General features: G+C 39.3%; 1 protein-coding gene across 3 annotated transcripts; it reads left to right on the top strand.

Moving 5' to 3' along the window:
• The first annotated feature begins 107 nt into the window (after window positions 1–107).
• On the top strand, window positions 108–18,279 carry b4galt1l (DP-Gal:betaGlcNAc beta 1,4- galactosyltransferase, polypeptide 1, like). Of its 3 annotated transcripts, none has more exons than XM_079167403.1 (7): window positions 108–534; window positions 662–1,022; window positions 5,093–5,328; window positions 11,242–11,429; window positions 12,035–12,157; window positions 13,603–13,707; window positions 16,794–18,279. In XM_079167403.1, the coding sequence occupies exons 2-7, from the start codon at window positions 665–667 to the stop codon at window positions 16,921–16,923; spliced, it is 1,140 nt and encodes a 379-aa protein (XP_079023529.1). In that variant the 5' UTR covers window positions 108–534; window positions 662–664; the 3' UTR covers window positions 16,924–18,279. The 3 variants fall into 3 exon arrangements, with proteins under 3 accessions (XP_079023529.1, XP_079023527.1, XP_079023528.1); XM_079167401.1 differs by having other exon boundaries at window positions 659–1,022; XM_079167402.1 differs by lacking the exon at window positions 108–534 and having other exon boundaries at window positions 545–1,022.
• Window positions 18,280–19,241: the final 962 nt, after the last annotated feature.

The following is a 19,241-nucleotide window of genomic DNA, read 5'->3' as shown; positions in this document are numbered from 1 at the left end:
GTGCCTTTTCCGGTAAATTGAAACCGTATGTATGTTCTTTTGAAATCGGTGAGCGGAAGTGTGACGGATCACTTCGTCTCCTTGACAGATTGATGTCCTCTCAGCGGAGACGAGTCGGTCGAGTTCCTGAACCCGTCTGTCCGGAACCAGCGGAAAACGTGTTAAAACTTGTTTCTTCAAGTATTTTAGGACTCAAAGGTGTTACGGGTTAGGGTTAGTTAATAGTACATATTATTATGTTATGTATCACGTAGTTCCTCCGCTCAGTACCGCTGATCGTTAGCGTCACTTAAAGTTACCGAGCTAGTTGAAAGCTAACGACGGAAATTCAGACTGTTCACGGGACTTTCTCTCGTTATTCTTCATCTTTTGGGAACTTTTCAGCTTCACGTTAAACAGAATACAATGTTTCTGTGTTAATCTAGTTCAGAAGTTTAAAACTTCACGGGAAATGGAGCGCGAGAGCTAACAGTTAACAAGAACCCTGGGGCGCAGTTTACTGTTCCGCCTTCTTCTTCTTCTTCTCTTTTAAAGGTAACCCGCCTCTCCCTCCTCTCTTCCTCTTCCTCCTTATCTCTCCTCTTCTCGCCTCTCTCTACCCCCTCTTCCTCCTCCTCCTCTCTCTTCCTCCTCCTCATAGTTTCTGATCTTCTCCCAGTAGGTGATGATGGCTAGAGGAGACTCCTCTGTGAAGTTCTTGCTTCTCCACCGGACCTGTAAGCTGGTGGTGCTGCTGTGTTTCCTCCACCTCTCCGTCACCGTCTTCTTCTACGTCCGATCTCTGGATGTACGGTTCTCCTTCGTCCAGAACCAGCAGCACCGCAATGTTTCCACCACGCAGACTAACCGGTTCAGACACACAGGCTTTAATTCTGGAACCGAACCGAAGGTGGTCCAGGCCATGAAGGAGGAGCACAGAGAAGAGCCGAAAGCTTCTGAGCAACCGGAGAAGAAGAAGAAGAAAGAAGAAGTAGAACCAGAGAAGAAGCTGGAAAAATGTCCTGAAACATCACCTCTGCTGGGTAAGACCTGTATGTAGACTATAAGAAGGGTAAGACCTGTATATAGACTATAAGAAGGGTAAGACCTGTATGTAGACTATAAGAAGGGTAAGACCTCTATGTAGACTATAAGAAGGGTAAGACCTGTATGTAGACTATAAGAAGGGTAAGACCTGTATGTAGACTATAAGAAGGGTAAGACCTGTATGTAGACTATAAGAAGGTAAGACCTGTATGTAGACTATAAGAAGGGTAAGACCTGTATGTAGACTATAAGAAGGTAAGACCCGTATGTAGACTATAAGAAGGGTAAGACCTGTATGTAGACTATAAGAAGGGTAAGACCTCTATGTAGACTATAAGAAGGGTAAGACCTGTATGTAGACTATAAGAAGGGTAAGACCTGTATGTAGACTATAAGAAGGGTAAGACCTGTATGTAGACTATAAGAAGGGTAAGACCTGTATATAGACTATAAGAAGGGTAAGACCTGTATGTAGACTATAAGAAGGGTAAGACCTCTATGTAGACTATAAGAAGGGTAAGACCTGTATGTAGACTATAAGAAGGGTAAGACCTGTATGTAGACTATAAGAAGGGTAAGACCTGTATGTAGACTATAAGAAGAGTAAGACCTGTATGTAGACTATAAGAAGGGTAAGACCTGTATGTAGACTATAAGAAGGGTAAGACCTGTATGTAGACTATAAGAAGGGTAAGACCTGTATGTAGACTATAAGAAGAGTAAGACCTGTATGTAGACTATAAGAAGGGTAAGACCTGTATGTAGACTATAAGAAGGGTAAGACCTGTATGTAGACTATAAGAAGGGTAAGACCTCTATGTAGACTATAAGAAGGGTAAGACCTGTATGTAGACTATAAGAAGGGTAAGACCTGTATGTAGACTATAAGAAGGGTAAGACCTGTATATAGACTATAAGAAGGGTAAGACCTGTATGTAGACTATAAGAAGGGTAAGACCTGTATGTAGACTATAAGAAGGGTAAGACCTGTATGTAGACTATAAGAAGGGTAAGACCTGTATGTAGACTATAAGAAGGGTAAGACCTGTATGTAGACTATAAGAAGGTAAGACCTGTATGTAGACTATAAGAAGGGTAAGACCTGTATGTAGACTATAAGAAGGTAAGACCTGTATGTAGACTATAAGAAGGTAAGACCTGTATGTAGACTATAAGAAGGTAAGACCTGTATGTAGACTATAAGAAGGTAAGACCTGTATGTAGACTATAAGAAGGGTAAGACCTGTATGTAGACTATAAGAAGGGTAAGACCTGTATGTAGACTATAAGAAGGGTAAGACCTGTATGTAGACTATAAGAAGGTAAGACCTGTATGTAGACTATAAGAAGGTAAGACCTGTATGTAGACTATAAGAAGGGTAAGACCTGTATGTAGACTATAAGAAGGGTAAGACCTGTATGTAGACTATAAGAAGGGTAAGACCTGTGTGTAGACTATAAGAAGGTAAGACCTGTATATAGACTATAAGAAGGGTAAGACCTGTGTGTAGACTATAAGAAGGTAAGACCTGTATGTAGACTATAAGAAGGTAAGACCTGTATGTAGACTATAAGAAGGTAAGACCTGTATGTAGACTATAAGAAGGTAAGACCTGTATGTAGACTATAAGAAGGGTAAGACCTGTATGTAGACTATAAGAAGGATAAGACTTGTATATAGACTGTATATAAGAAGGTAAGACCTGTTTGTAGACTATAAGAATGTAAGACCTGTATGTAGACTATAAGAAGGATAAGACCTGTGTGTAGACTATAAGAAGGTAAGACCTGTATGTAGACTATAAGAAGGGTAAGACCTGTGTATAGACTATAAGAAGGGTAAGACCTGTGTATAGACTATAAGAAGGGTAAGACCTGTGTGTAGACTATAAGAAGGTAAGACCTGTATGTAGACTATAAGAAGGTAAGACCTGTATGTAGACTATAAGAAGGGTAAGACCTGTATGTAGACTATAAGAAGGATAAGACCTGTGTATAGACTATAAGAAGGGTAAGACTTGTATATAGACTGTATATAAGAAGGTAAGACCTGTATGTAGACTATAACAAGGGTAATACTTGTATATAGACTGTATATAAGAAGGGTAAGACCTGTTTGTAGACTATAAGAATGTAAGACCTGTATGTAGACTATACGAAGGATAAGACCTGTGTATAGACTATAATAAGGGTAAGACCTGTATGTAGACTATAAGAAGGTAAGACCTGTATGTAGACTGTATATAAGAAGGTAAGACCTGTGTGTAGACTATAAGAAGGGTAAGACCTGTATGTAGACTATAAGAAGGATAAGACCTGTGTATAGACTATAATAAGGTAAGACTTGTATGTAGACTATAAGAAGGTAAGACTTGTATGTAGACTATAAGAAGGTAAGACCTGTATGTAGACTATAAGAAGGGTAAGACCTGTGTGTAGACTATAAGAAGGGTAAGACCTGTGTGTAGACTATAAGAAGAGTAAGACTTTTGTGTAGACTATAAGAAGAGTAAGACTTGTGTGTAGACTATAAGAAGAGTAAGACTTGTGTGTAGACTATAAGAAGAGTAAGACTTGTGTGTAGACTATAAGAAGAGTAAGACTTTTGTGTAGACTATAAGAAGAGTAAGACTTGTGTGTAGACTATAAGAAGAGTAAGACTTGTGTGTAGACTATAAGAAGAGTAAGACTTGTGTGTAGACTACAAGAAGGGTATGACCTGTATGTAGACTATAAGAAGGGTAAGACCTGTGTGTAGACTATAAGAAGGTAAGACCTGTATGTAGATTATAAGAAGGGTAAGACTTGTATATAGACTATAAGAAGGGTAAGACCTGTATGTAGACTATAAGAAGGTAAGACCTGTATGTAGATTATAAGAAGGGTAATACTTGTATATAGACTGTATATAAGAATGTAAGACCTGTATGTAGACTATAAGAAGGGTAAGACTTGTATGTAGACTATAATAAGGTAAGACTTGTATGTAGACTATAATAAGGTAAGACTTGTATGTAGACTATAAGAAGAGTAAGACTTGTGTGTAGACTATAAGAAGAGTAAGACTTGTGTGTAGACTATAAGAAGAGTAAGACCTGTGTGTAGACTATAAGAAGAGTAAGACCTGTGTGTAGACTATAAGAAGAGTAAGACTTGTGTGTAGACTATAAGAAGGGTAAGACTTGTATGTAGACTATAAGAAGGTAAGACTTGTGTGTAGACTATAAGAAGAGTAAGACTTGTGTGTAGACTATAAGAAGAGTAAGACCTGTGTGTAGACTATAAGAAGGGTAAGACTTGTGTGTAGACTACAAGAAGAGTAAGACTTGTGTGTAGACTATAAGAAGGGTAAGACTTGTATGTAGACTATAAGAAGGTAAGAGTTGTGTGTAGACTATAAGAAGGTAAGACTTGTGTGTAGACTATAAGAAGAGTAAGACCTGTGTGTAGACTATAAGAAGAGTAAGACTTGTGTGTAGACTATAAGAAGAGTAAGACTTGTGTGTAGACTATAAGAAGGTAAGACCTGTATGTAGACTATAAAAAGAGTAAGACCTGTATATAGACTGTATATAAGAAGGTAAGACCTGTATATAGACTGTATATAAGAAGGTAAGACCTGTATATAGACTGTATATAAGAAGAGTAAGACCCTAACAGGTTGGATGTGGTTCCTTGTGGTCTCTGGAGTTCAGTGAACTGATCTCACATGAACAGGATCCTCTGATGTTTATTATCAGTCTGTTGGTTCATGTTTCCTCAGCTGGGACCCCTTCTGATGTCACACAGCTCTGCTCGTAGAACTGGACCCACCAGGTCCCACCAGGACCCATCAGGTCCTCTGACATTAACTCAGTATATATCTCCATAACGTGATGTTCATCATTATGGTTTAAACCTTGATGTGAGTCCAGCTTTCAGTCCCACATCTGGACTTCTTCGTCTGACGCTCCGTTCAGAACTCCATAGAGAAAACAGCTGTTTGAGTTTGAATCCAGAGGTTTAAAGTCTTTGAGAAACATTCAAATCCTGTGTGTCCTCAGTCTGAACATGTCTCTGTCCTCAGTGGGTCCTCTGCGGGTGGAGTTCACCAGTCCGGTGAATCTGGATCAGATCAAGGACCAGAACCCCCACCTGCAACCGGGGGGGCGCTTCAGACCCAGAGACTGTGAGGCTGTGATGAAGGTTGCCATCATCATCCCCTTCAGGAAACGAGAGGAGCACCTGAAGTTCTGGCTCTTCTACCTGCACCCGATCCTCCAGAGACAGCAGCTGGACTACGGAGTCTACGTCATCAACCAGGTACAGGTTCAAAGTGACGTCAGAGTGTATAGTAGTAGTACTAGTACTAGTAATACTAGTAGTCAGAGTGGAGTGATACTAGTAGTAGTACTGCTGCTCCATACATTGTGGCACCCGATTATAATTTAGTTTTAGTATTTTAAACTCAAAACTATGATGGTCTAATACGGCTATTCTAGAAGAAAAAAAAAGATAAGAAAAAATAATAATACTTTGTAATTTATTATTCAGTAGCTGTTTGCAGCAGAGAAACATTCAGTAAAAATAGTCTGAATTCACGAGGAAAAAACTTGAGTCTCTGAATTTATAGAAAGAAACCACTTTGTGAGGCCGGATCATCTTCATCATAATATACACACAATATTATACTTTATATTCTCACAATATTATACTGAATCTAAACAGACGGCGTTAAACGCAGTTATTTCTTTTGAGAAAAGAACTCAGTAAGAACATCAGTTTATGTTTCTTTAGAAGAACAAACTTTATGACATAATAATTTCAAGTTTTCTTCCTGTAAATCAGTTCTCAGAGTAGCTTGTTAGCCGTTAGCTCCTCCAGCATCATGAAAGCAGTTCGTTTTTACTAAGAGCTTCAGAGTGTCACAGATCAGCTGTGGTCGGTGTGAAGAGCAGATTTTGAACATGAAGCTAGTGATAAAACAAACAGACTGAATGTAAACAAGCTGGACAGGAAGTCACCTGAAGTCCCAGAAGACGTTAGAACCAGAGAGACTAACGAGGTTGAACTCTCCAAACAAAGGACGGCTCTCTGTGACAGATTCATGTCTTTATATATGTGTGTGTGTGTGTGTACACGTGATGAACATCAGCAACATTCAGTCACCAGACTAAAGAACTGAACAGCATCTCTTATCAAACTTGCTGCTGAATGTGTGTTAGCATGTTGGATGTGTTTCTCTTCATCCTCATCTTCTTCACATTACTCTGTTGCTGTTGAAGCTTCGTCCTGCTGCTCTGTTTCAAGTAATGTAAGTCAGGTCCCACGAGAGGATCCTTCACCCCAAACGTCTGTCCTGACCCGCCAAGTTGTACCTCAGCGCGTTGCTAACGATGTACTACTACTACACCGAGACCCCCGTACCCCTCGTACCGAGACCCCCGTACCCCTCGTACCGGTACCCCTCGTACCGAGACCCCCGTACCCCTCGTACCGAGACCCCCGTACCCCTCGTACCGAGACCCCCGTACCCCTCGTACCGAGACCCCCGTACCCCTCGTACCGGTACCCCTCGTACCGAGACCCCCGTACCCCTCGTACCGAGAACCCCGTACCCCTCGTACCGGTACCCCTCGTACCGAGACCCCCGTACCCCTCGTACCGGTACCCCTCGTACCGAGACCCCTGTACCCCTCGTACCGGTACCCCTCGTACCGAGACCCCCGTACCCCTCGTACCGAGACCGCCGTACCCCCCGTACCCCTCGTACCGGTACCCCTCGTACCGAGAACCCCCGTACCGAGAACCCCCCATCGTACCCCTTATACCGAGAACCCCCCGTACCGAGACCCCCGTACCCCCTGTACCCCTCGTACCGGTACCCCTCGTACCGAGAACCCCCGTACCGAGAACCCCGTACCCCCATACCGAGACCCCGTACCAAGAACCCCCCGTCGTACCCCTTGTACCGAGAACCCCCCGTACCGAGACCCCCGTACCCCTCATACCGAGACCCCCGTACCGAGACCCCCATACCCTCCGTACAGAGACCCTTGTACCGAGACCCCGTACCGAGACCCCCATACCCCCTGTACCGAGACCCCCGTACCCCTGTACCGAGACCCCCCGTACCCCCGTACCCCTTGTACCGAGACCCCCGTACCGAGACCCCCGTACCCCCTGTACCATTGTTGAATGTGGACTGTGTTTGGCTGCATGGAGCTCTGTGATTTCTAACAGATGATGAAACACTGTTTGTTCTAAGCTCACTGTTTCTTTAAAGTCTTCTTTGTTTGTGACTCACACTTGTTCTTCTTCTTCTCTCCTGTCTGTGTGTCCTTCCTTCTCCTCCTCTTCCACTTTTCTACTTCTCTCCCCACTTTGGCTCCCTCGCTCACAACGCCTCCCCCTCCCTCACCCCCCCTCCCCTTCCCTCTGCATGTCAGGCGCTTCTGACCAATGGTTGTGGTCGCTGGAGCCGTTGAGACCCGCCCCTGCTTGGTCTCGGCCAATAGCAGCTGGTGTTGGCAGACCGTTCTGCTCTGGTAATACGGGCTTCTCTTTTCTCAACCTGCTTCTGCTTTCTCATTGTTCATACAACTGATCCTATGTATAGTGAACATACAAACACACAGTATTATACTTTATATACACAGTATTATACTTTATGTACACACACAGTATCATACTTTATGTACACACACAGTATTATACTTTATGTACACACACAGTATTATACTTTATATACACAGTATTATACTTTATGTACACACACAGTATTATACTTTATATACACACAGTATTATACTTTATATACACAGTATTATACTTTATATACACAGTATTATACTTTATACACACAGTATTATACTTTATATATACACAGTATTATACTTTATATACACAGTATTATACTTTATATACACAGTATTATACTTTATATACACAGTATAATACTTTATATATACACAGTATTATACTTTATATACACACAGTATTATACTTTATATACACAGTATTATACTTTATATACACAGTATTATACTTTATACACACAGTATTATACTTTATATACACACAGTATTGTACTTTATATACACAGTATTATACTTTATATACACAGTATTATACTTTATATACACAGTATAATACTTTATATATACACAGTATTATACTTTATATACACACAGTATTATACTTTATATACACAGTATTATACTTTATATACACAGTATTATACTTTATACACACAGTATTATACTTTATATACACAGTATTATACTTTATACACACAGTATTATACTTTATATACACAGTATTATACTTTATATACACACAGTATTATACTTTATATACACAGTATTATACTTTATATACACAGTATTATACTTTATATACACAGTATAATACTTTATATATACACAGTATTATACTTTATATACACACAGTATTATACTTTATATACACACAGTATTATACTTTATATACACAGTATTATACTTTATATACACACAGTATTATACTTTATATACACACAGTATTATACTTTATATACACAGTATTATACTTTATATACACACAGTATTATACTTTATATACACACAGTATTATACTTTATATACACAGTATTATACTTTATACACACAGTATTATACTTTATACACACAGTATTATACTTTATATACACAGTATTATACTTTATATACACAGTATTATACTTTATATACACAGTATAATACTTTATATATACACAGTATTATACTTTATATACACACAGTATTATACTTTATATACACAGTATTATACTTTATATACACACAGTATTATACTTTATATACACAGTATTATACTTTATACACACAGTATTATACTTTATATACACAGTATTATACTTTATATACACAGTATTATACTTTATATACACAGTATAATACTTTATATATACACAGTATTATACTTTATATACACACAGTATTATACTTTATATACACAGTATTATACTTTATATACACAGTATTATACTTTATATACACAGTATAATACTTTATATATACACAGTATTATACTTTATATACACACAGTATTATACTTTATATACACAGTATTATACTTTATATACACAGTATTATACTTTATACACACAGTATTATACTTTATATATACACAGTATTATACTTTATACACACAGTATTATACTTTATATACACACAGTATTATACTTTATATATACACAGTATTATACTTTATACACACAGTATTATACTTTATATACACAGTATTATACTTTATATACACACAGTATTATACTTTATATACACAGTATTATACTTTATACACACAGTATTATACTTTATATACACACAGTATTATACTTTATATATACACAGTATTATACTTTATACACACAGTATTATACTTTATACACACAGTATTATACTTTATATACACACAGTATTATACTTTATATACACACAGTATTATACTTTATATACACACAGTATTATACTTTATATACACAGTATTATACTTTATATACACAGTATTATACTTTATACACACAGTATTATACTTTATATACACACAGTATTATACTTTATATACACACAGTATTATACTTTATATACACAGTATTATACTTTATATACACAGTATTATACTTTATACACACAGTATTATACTTTATATACACACAGTATTATACTTTATATATACACAGTATTATACTTTATATACACACAGTATTATACTTTATATACACAGTATAATACTTTATATACACAGTATTATACTTTATATACACAGTATAATACTTTATATACACAGTATTATACTTTATATACACAGTATTATACTTTATATACACAGTATTATACTTTATATACACAGTATTATACTTTATATACACAGTATAATACTTTATATATACACAGTATTATACTTTATATACACACAGTATTATACTTTATATACACAGTATTATACTTTATATACACAGTATTATACTTTATACACACAGTATTATACTTTATATACACACAGTATTGTACTTTATATACACAGTATTATACTTTATATACACAGTATTATACTTTATATACACAGTATAATACTTTATATATACACAGTATTATACTTTATATACACACAGTATTATACTTTATATACACAGTATTATACTTTATATACACAGTATTATACTTTATACACACAGTATTATACTTTATATACACAGTATTATACTTTATACACACAGTATTATACTTTATATACACAGTATTATACTTTATATACACACAGTATTATACTTTATATACACAGTATTATACTTTATATACACAGTATTATACTTTATATACACAGTATTATACTTTATATACACACAGTATTATACTTTATATACACACAGTATTATACTTTATATACACACAGTATTATACTTTATATACACAGTATTATACTTTATATACACACAGTATTATACTTTATACACACAGTATTATACTTTATATACACAGTATTATACTTTATATACACACAGTATTATACTTTATATACACACAGTATTATACTTTATATACACAGTATTATACTTTATATACACACAGTATTATACTTTATACACACAGTATTATACTTTATATACACAGTATTATACTTTATATACACAGTATTATACTTTATATACACAGTATTATACTTTATATATACACAGTATTATACTTTATATACACAGTATAATACTTTATATACACAGTATAATACTTTATATATACACAGTATTATACTTTATATACACACAGTATTATACTTTATATACACAGTATTATACTTTATATACACACAGTATTATACTTTATACACACAGTATTATACTTTATATACACAGTATTATACTTTATACACACAGTATTATACTTTATATATACACAGTATTATGTATTAAACACACAGAGTTCTAGATTTGTTAGATCTCTGATCTATAGATTAAAAGCTGTCCGTATAGAAGCAGTGATTCACACAGCTGGTGTCTCAGGTGTGATGCTCACAGGAAGTCTACAACGCTTCTCACCTGAGAGCTCATTACAGGTGTTGGTTGCCTAGCAACCTGCAGTCTGTTTACTGCGTCATAGAAACCTGAGGAGGAGTTGTTATTGTCCTCATTCTGTCTTAGATATAGAACCTCAAATCTACTCATTTATTCATCAATTAACACTCTTGTGTGTTCTGGATCAGGACGGAGACCAGATCTTTAACCGGGCCAAGCTGCTGAACGTGGGCTACCTGGAGGCCCTGAAGGACTACGACTACGAGTGCTTCGTCTTCAGCGACGTGGACCTGATCCCCATGGACGACCGCAACACCTACAAGTGCTTCAGTCAGCCCCGACACCTGTCCGTGTCCATGGACAAGTTCGGCTTCAGGTGAGATCACTGGAGGTTATCACTGTCAGCAGGCGGGACCAGATACTAGGACCGGATCCTTGGACCTCGTCCTGGGACCGGGTCTGACAGCAGGCGGGACGTGTCCTCTTTAACTGGGTTCAGGTTAAACAGGAAGTGCTGACAAAGACACCACAGAGGAAGAGATTGACTCTGAAAACAACACCATCTGCCACGGTCCTCACTTCCTGTTTCCTGTACACACACAAACACACAGAGTTGTGTTTTCATGACTACTGAGGACATTGTATTGACTTGCATCCATTTCCTGGAGACCATCACCATCACCGCCCTGAACCTAACCAGAGTACTCTGTGTACTGTGTTAGTACTTTATGTGCTATGATAATACATTGTGTACTGCGGTTGTACTCTGTGTTGTGGTAGTACTCTGTATTTTGTGATAGTACTCTGTATACTGTGGTAGTACTTTTGTATTTTGTGGTAGTACTTTGTATGTTGTAGTCCTCATGTCCTCATGTCCTCCAGGTTACCTTATACTCAGTATTTTGGATGCGTGTCCTCATGTCCTCGTGTCCTCATGTCCTCGTGTCCTCATGTCCTCGTGTCCTCATGTCTGTTCTCCAGGTTACCTTATAACCAGTATTTTGGAGGCGTGTCCTCGATGAGTAAAGAACAATACCTGAAGATCAATGGCTTCCCAAACAACTACTGGGGCTGGGGGGGGGAGGACGATGACATCTTCAACAGGTACCACACACACACACACACACACACATATAAACATCGAACAAAAGGTTCTGAATGAGTGTTTGGTAGATTATTTCTCTGTTACATGTCACACCGCTGGAAGCCTGTTTAGTTCCCTTTCAAACGGCTCCATGTGTGAGGAACCACACACAGCCACAGCAGCCTGGCTGCTCCTCATGCTGCTCACACACTGCTGTGGGATGCGTTCCACTCAAGCAGCATTTGTCACAAGTCAGCCAACGTGGTTGTGTTGGTCACTCGAGCACGAACAGCCCGAGCTGATCCCACAAGTGTTCAGTGAGGACTGCTTCCATCCTCTCTGCTCCCAGTCTGGAGGTCGTCTCTGATGACCGCTCTGTGGGGGCGAGCGTTGTCATCTTGGAGGATGGAGTTCGGTCCCAGACTGGAGAAATGGGATTCCACTGGTTGCAGAATCTCATCTCGATATCTCTGCATTGAGATTGCCTCCAATGAAGACCAGCCTCGGTTTTCCAGTGATGGAGATGCCGCTCCACACATCACACTGCCTCCATGGTTCTTCCATCAATCATCCAATCCACCAAACAACAGGCAACAGCAGAATCAGCCGTTTGCATTGGCAGAGAAGATTTGGGGAATTTTTAATGGGCGCAACCCTCATCCTGAGCTGCTCATCCCACAGATCATGTTCCTCACACATGGAGCCGTTTGAAAGGGAACTAAACAGGCTTTCAGCGGTGTGACAGAGAAATAATCTACCAAACACTCCTTCAGAACGTTTTGTTCGATGTTTATATACACAGACATATATATATATATATATATATATATATATATATATATATATATATATATATGTATTAGTGCTGGGCAACGATTATAATTTTTAACTTTTATTTTAAAAGTACTGCTATATGAACAAAAGTGCAATAACTCTGCTAACTAATGAACGGCTTTCAGGCCGATAAGCCCCGCCCCCTCTCCGGCGCGATGCCCGCGGATGAACACAAATAGTCTCCGGAGAGACCGGCCGCGTTCATCACGTTCATCACGTTTGGTGTTCACACACCTTGTGAACACCAAACGCGGTGAAGAGGTCCCCGGCGATCGCGACCAAACGCGGCGCGAATGACGCGAAAATAATACAAATCGCGTAAATCAACTTCCGGTGTTGTCATGGCAACGTTTATACGCCGGTCAGCGTCAGCTACAGAACCGGAGTCCTGTTCCGTTATTCACTCAAACATCTCCGACACTTATTGAGAGGCGGAATAATCGACGAATCGATAATGAAATTTGTTGCCAACTCTTTTAATAATCGATTTTATCGATTTTATCGATTCGTTGTTGCAGCCCTAATATATATATATATATATACATATATATATATATATATATATATATATACACACACACACGTACATACTTTGCTATCAGGTATTAATGGTGTTGTGTGTTGACCTCAGGTTGTCCTCTAAAGGAATGTCCATCTCCAGACCCAGTGGAGACGTTGGGAAGTGTAGAATGATCCGTCACGACCGAGACAAGAAGAACGACCCCAACCCTCAGAGGTAGGTTATTGATCACTGATCGGGGTTATTGATCACTGATCAGGGTTATTGATCACTGATCAGGGTTATTGATCACTGATCAGGGTTATTGTTGATCACTGATCAGGGTTATTGATCACTGATCAGGGTTATTGATCACTGATCAGGGTTATTGATCACTGATCAGGGTTATTGATCACTGATCAGGGTTATTGATCACTGATCAGGGTTATTGTTGATCACTGATCAGGGTTATTGTTGATCACTGATCAGGGTTATTGATCACTGATCGGGGTTGTTATTGATCACTGATCGGGGTTATTATTGATCACTGATCAGGGTTATTGATCACTGATCGGGGTTATTGTTGATCACTGATCAGGGTTATTGATCACTGATCGGGGTTATTATTGATCACTGATCGGGGTTGTTATTGATCACTGATCGGGGTTATTATTGATCACTGATCGGGGTCGTTGTTGATCACTGATCGGGGTTGTTATTGATCACTGATCGGGGTTATTGTTGATCACTGATCAGGGTTATTATTGATCACTGATCAGGGTTGTTGTTGATCACTGATCAGGGTTGTTGTTGATCACTGATCAGGGTTATTATTGATCACTGATCGGGGTTGTTGTTGATCACTGATCAGGGTTATTATTGATCACTGATCGGGGTTGTTGTTGATCACTGATCGGGGTTATTGATCACTGATCGGGGTTATTGTTGATCACTGATCAGGGTTGTTGTTGATCACTGATCAGGGTTGTTGTTGATCACTGATCAGGGTTATTATTGATCACTGATCGGGGTTGTTGTTGATCACTGATCAGGGTTATTATTGATCACTGATCGGGGTTGTTGTTGATCACTGATCGGGGTTATTATTGATCACTGATCAGGGTTATTATTGATCACTGATCAGGGTTGTTGTTGATCACTGATCGGGGTTGTTGTTGATCACTGATCGGGGTTATTATTGATCACTGATCGGGGTTGTTGTTGATCACTGATCGGGGTTATTATTGATCACTGATCAGGGTTATTGATCACTGATCAGGGTTATTGATCACTGATCGGGGTTATTGTTGATCACTGATCAGGGTTATTGTTGATCACTGATCAGGGTTATTGATCACTGATCGGGGTTGTTATTGATCACTGATCGGGGTTATTGATCACTGATCGGGGTTATTATTGATCACTGATCGGGGTTGTTATTGATCACTGATCGGGGTTATTGTTGATCACTGATCAGGGTTATTATTGATCACTGATCAGGGTTATTGATCACTGATCGGGGTTATTGTTGATCACTGATCAGGGTTATTGATCACTGATCGGGGTTATTATTGATCACTGATCGGGGTTGTTATTGATCACTGATCAGGGTTATTGATCACTGATCGGGGTTATTATTGATCACTGATCAGGGTTGTTGTTGATCACTGATCAGGGTTGTTGTTGATCACTGATCAGGGTTATTATTGATCACTGATCGGGGTTGTTGTTGATCACTGATCAGGGTTATTATTGATCACTGATCGGGGTTGTTGTTGATCACTGATCGGGGTTATTGATCACTGATTGGGGTTATTGTTGATCACTGATCAGGGTTGTTGTTGATCACTGATCAGGGTTGTTGTTGATCACTGATCAGGGTTATTATTGATCACTGATCAGGGTTGTTGTTGATCACTGATCAGGGTTGTTGTTGATCACTGATCGGGGTTGTTGTTGATCACTGATCGGGGTTATTATTGATCACTGATCGGGGTTGTTGTTGATCACTGATCGGGGTTATTATTGATCACTGATCGGGGTTATTGTTGATCACTGATCGGGGTTATTGTTGATCACTGATCGGGGTTGTTGTTGATCACTGATCGGGGTTGTTGTTGATCACTGATCGGGGTTGTTGTTGATCACTGATCGGGGTTATTATTGATCACTGATCGGGGTTGTTGTTGATCACTGATCGGGGTTATTATTGATCACTGATCGGTGTTATTATTGATCACTGATCGGGGTTATTGTTGATCACTGATCGGGGTTATTATTGATCACTGATCGGGGTTATTGTTGATCACTGAACGGGGTTATTATTGATCACTGATCGGGGTTGTTGTTGATCACTGATCGGGGTTATTATTGATCACTGATCGGGGTTATTGTTGATCACTGATCGGGGTTATTGTTGATCACTGATCGGGGTTGTTGTTGATCACTGATCGGGGTTATTATTGATCACTGATCGGGGTTATTGTTGATCACTGATCGGGGTTGTTGTTGATCACTGATCGGGGTTGTTGTTGATCACTGATCGGGGTTGTTGTTGATCACTGATCGGGGTTGTTGTTGATCACTGATCGGGGTTTTTGTTGATCACTGATCGGGGTTGTTGTTGATCACTGATCGGGGTTGTTGTTGATCACTGATCGGGGTTATTATTGATCACTGATCGGGGTTGTTGTTGATCACTGATCGGGGTTATTGTTGATCACTGATCGGGGTTATTGTTGATCACTGATCGGGGTTATTATTGATCACTGATGGGGGTTATTATTGATCACTGATGGGGGTTATTATTGATCACTGATCGGGGTTATTATTGATCACTGATCGGGGTTGTTGTTGATCACTGATCGGGGTTGTTGTTGATCACTGATCGGGGTTATTATTGATCACTGATGGGGGTTATTATTGATCACTGATCGGGGTTATTATTGATCACTGATCGGGGTTGTTGTTGATCACTGATCCGGGTTGTTATTGATCACTGATCGGGGTTATTATTGATCACTGATCAGGGTTATTATCGATCACTGATCGGGGTTATTATTGATCACTGATCGGGGTTGTTGTTGATCACTGATCGGGGTTGTTGTTGATCACTGATCCGGGTTGTTATTGATCACTGATCGGGGTTATTGTTGATCACTGATCGGGGTTATTATTGATCACTGATCGGGGTTGTTATTGATCACTGATCGGGGTTATTGTTGATCACTGATCGGGGTTGTTGTTGATCACTGATCGGGGTTGTTGTTGATCACTGATCGGGGTTGTTGTTGATCACTTTAATAATTGATCTCCTGTCTCAGGTTCGACCGGATCGCTCACACCAGGGACACGATGCACAAAGACGGGATTAACTCTGTTTCCTACCAGGTGGTGAAGACGGAGAGATTTGATCTCTTCACTAAGGTCACAGTGTCCGTGGGGAAACCATGACAACGAGCATCAGAGGTCAGCTGACCGGTTCAGGGTCCGGTCCGGTCCGGTCCGGTCCGGACTCAAACACCAGCTTGAGTTTGCATAAACACACAGACTGACCGGCCTCTGAAACTCGTCTCTGATTGGAAGCTGACCGTAGCCAATCCGCTGCCTCCGTCAGGCTGCGACTCATTCAAAATGAACCTTTATACGAAAATCAGTCGGAGACAATCAGAGCTGTGCGGGATTATGGGTAATAAATGGAGAGGGTTTAGATACGGGGTCTCACTTATAACCTTCTGTTTCACATAAAACAGACGTTCAATGTGGTGGAGCCCACATTTCATATCACAAGACTTATTGATCCTCCTCATCAGCACTCAAACCAAAGTCTGTTCCATAGTCCATCATCATCTTCATCATCTTCCTCCTCCAGCCAATGACAGCCCTCACACAACCTGATCACTGATCAGGATGACTCGCCGTTATTTCACTTCCTGTTCCCTCATCTGGAGGTCAGTCTGTTTAACACCAGGGGCGTTCACTGACCTGCTTTATAATCAGAGAACTGAACGCCCCTCTGGCGGATCTTACAGAGTGTAAAGGAGACGACTAAGCGTCCTCACTAGAACACTCGTCCTCCTTTATACCTGATGACATCATTTAGAACATAGGATTTTATTGTGAAACAAATATTTCCGTCGACGTAACACAAAGGAAGCTTTCACCAGAACAAAATAATTTGATTAAAGTCAAACTGCCTTAAAACTCAGATTATTACTGATTCTGTTTATGACCTAAATCATTTCAAAAAGAATCTGAGAAAATTCAGAACATAATCTGAAGATAAGCTTTAAACCACATCTCATGGTCTTCTTCAGTAAGCAAACAAGTGTGTGTGTGTGTGTGTGTGTGTGTGTGTGTGTGTGTGTGTGTGTGTGTGTGTGTGTGTGTGTGTGTGTGTGTGTGTGTGTGTGTGTGTGTGTGTGTGTGTGTGTGTGTGTGTGTGTGTGTGTGTGTGTGTGTGTGTGTGTGTTATTGATTATAATCTGTTTGCTGATCAGCTTTCAGCGTAAATCATAAAGTCATGACTTGAACGTGTACTTTAACATCTCATTATTGATCCAGTTTGGACCAAAGAATCCAGCAGATTTGATCAATATTGTATCGATAAACATTGAATCAATCTGTGTGCTGAACGTATTTGTTGTTGACAGCTTTGTATGTTTATCTTCAGACCAAAAATCTAATTATTTAGTTGATAAGTGAATGAATCACTGTAAATGTGCCTTAAAATGAATGCAGTGTAAGTGGTGTTACTGAGGAACCAGTCTGTACATTTATGAAAATGAAAATGTGAAAATAGAAGTGAAGAACCAAACTGAAGTCTGTGTCATTTGTTTCTGGTCTTGATCAGGATTAGTCTTTAAGATGTCTTAAGACATCTCAGTGTGTGTCACACTCTGTGGTGGTTTCACGTAGATAAATAGTGAAGATATCTTTGGATTCAGTGTGTTATTGGCGTGTTTTCTGCTATTTCGGTTTTCCGTGTTAGCATTTAGCTTCTTCTTATTAGCGCCTACCGGAGTGTGTGGTCGGCTCAGCCATGGCGAACAAAGAGTGATATTGTGGACATTCTTCTCGTTGTTTATTTGAGTTTGTGTAGAGTTGTGTTTGGAGTGTGTACACTGGCTTGCAGGATAGTGTTGAACAGAATCTCTTCGTTAATGTGGTATATAGCATGTATGAAGCATTAATAACATAATATTATAACATTCTGAACAGACGGAGACCTTTTGGGCTTCTTCGGTCTCTCAGATTAAACACATTTAACAAATCTGTAGATTCTCTAAATGTTCACACGGACAGAATAGATTTCCTTTCACCTTTAAATCTGGTGGTAAATAAATGCGACTTTTCTTTTGCTTAACATTGAATGACTTTGAGGGTAAACACAGACTCAACGTGTTGTGATCTGCTCCACAGTAACAGGACCCTGTGTGGACGGGTTTGGGTGTTTTATTGTCTTTATTTCGTCCCTGACACATAAACCTGGATAACAGCTGCTGCATGTTGAGGTGTTTTATAAGTCAGTAATGATCTGAACAGAGAACACAGAGCTGATCATTCATACTTCATGCTTTAATAACTCACGTCTGACCCACAGCAGCACAACGCTCACTGAAAGAACTGGAAACTGACAAAAGTATGAATAAATACAAACTAATGAAAACCACCTGGACTAAGCTGCACCTTAACTTCATATTGAGTTGCACCCTGTTGAGGCAGTCACGTGACTTCCTGCTCCAGCTGTCTCAGGTCTGAAGGCTCCTCCA

The sequence above is a fragment of the Pholis gunnellus genome, assembly GCF_910591455.1.
Source record: "Pholis gunnellus genome assembly, chromosome: 10".
Classification (NCBI taxonomy): Eukaryota; Metazoa; Chordata; class Actinopteri; order Perciformes; family Pholidae; genus Pholis; species Pholis gunnellus.
This window is presented reverse-complemented; position numbering and strand designations above follow the sequence as displayed.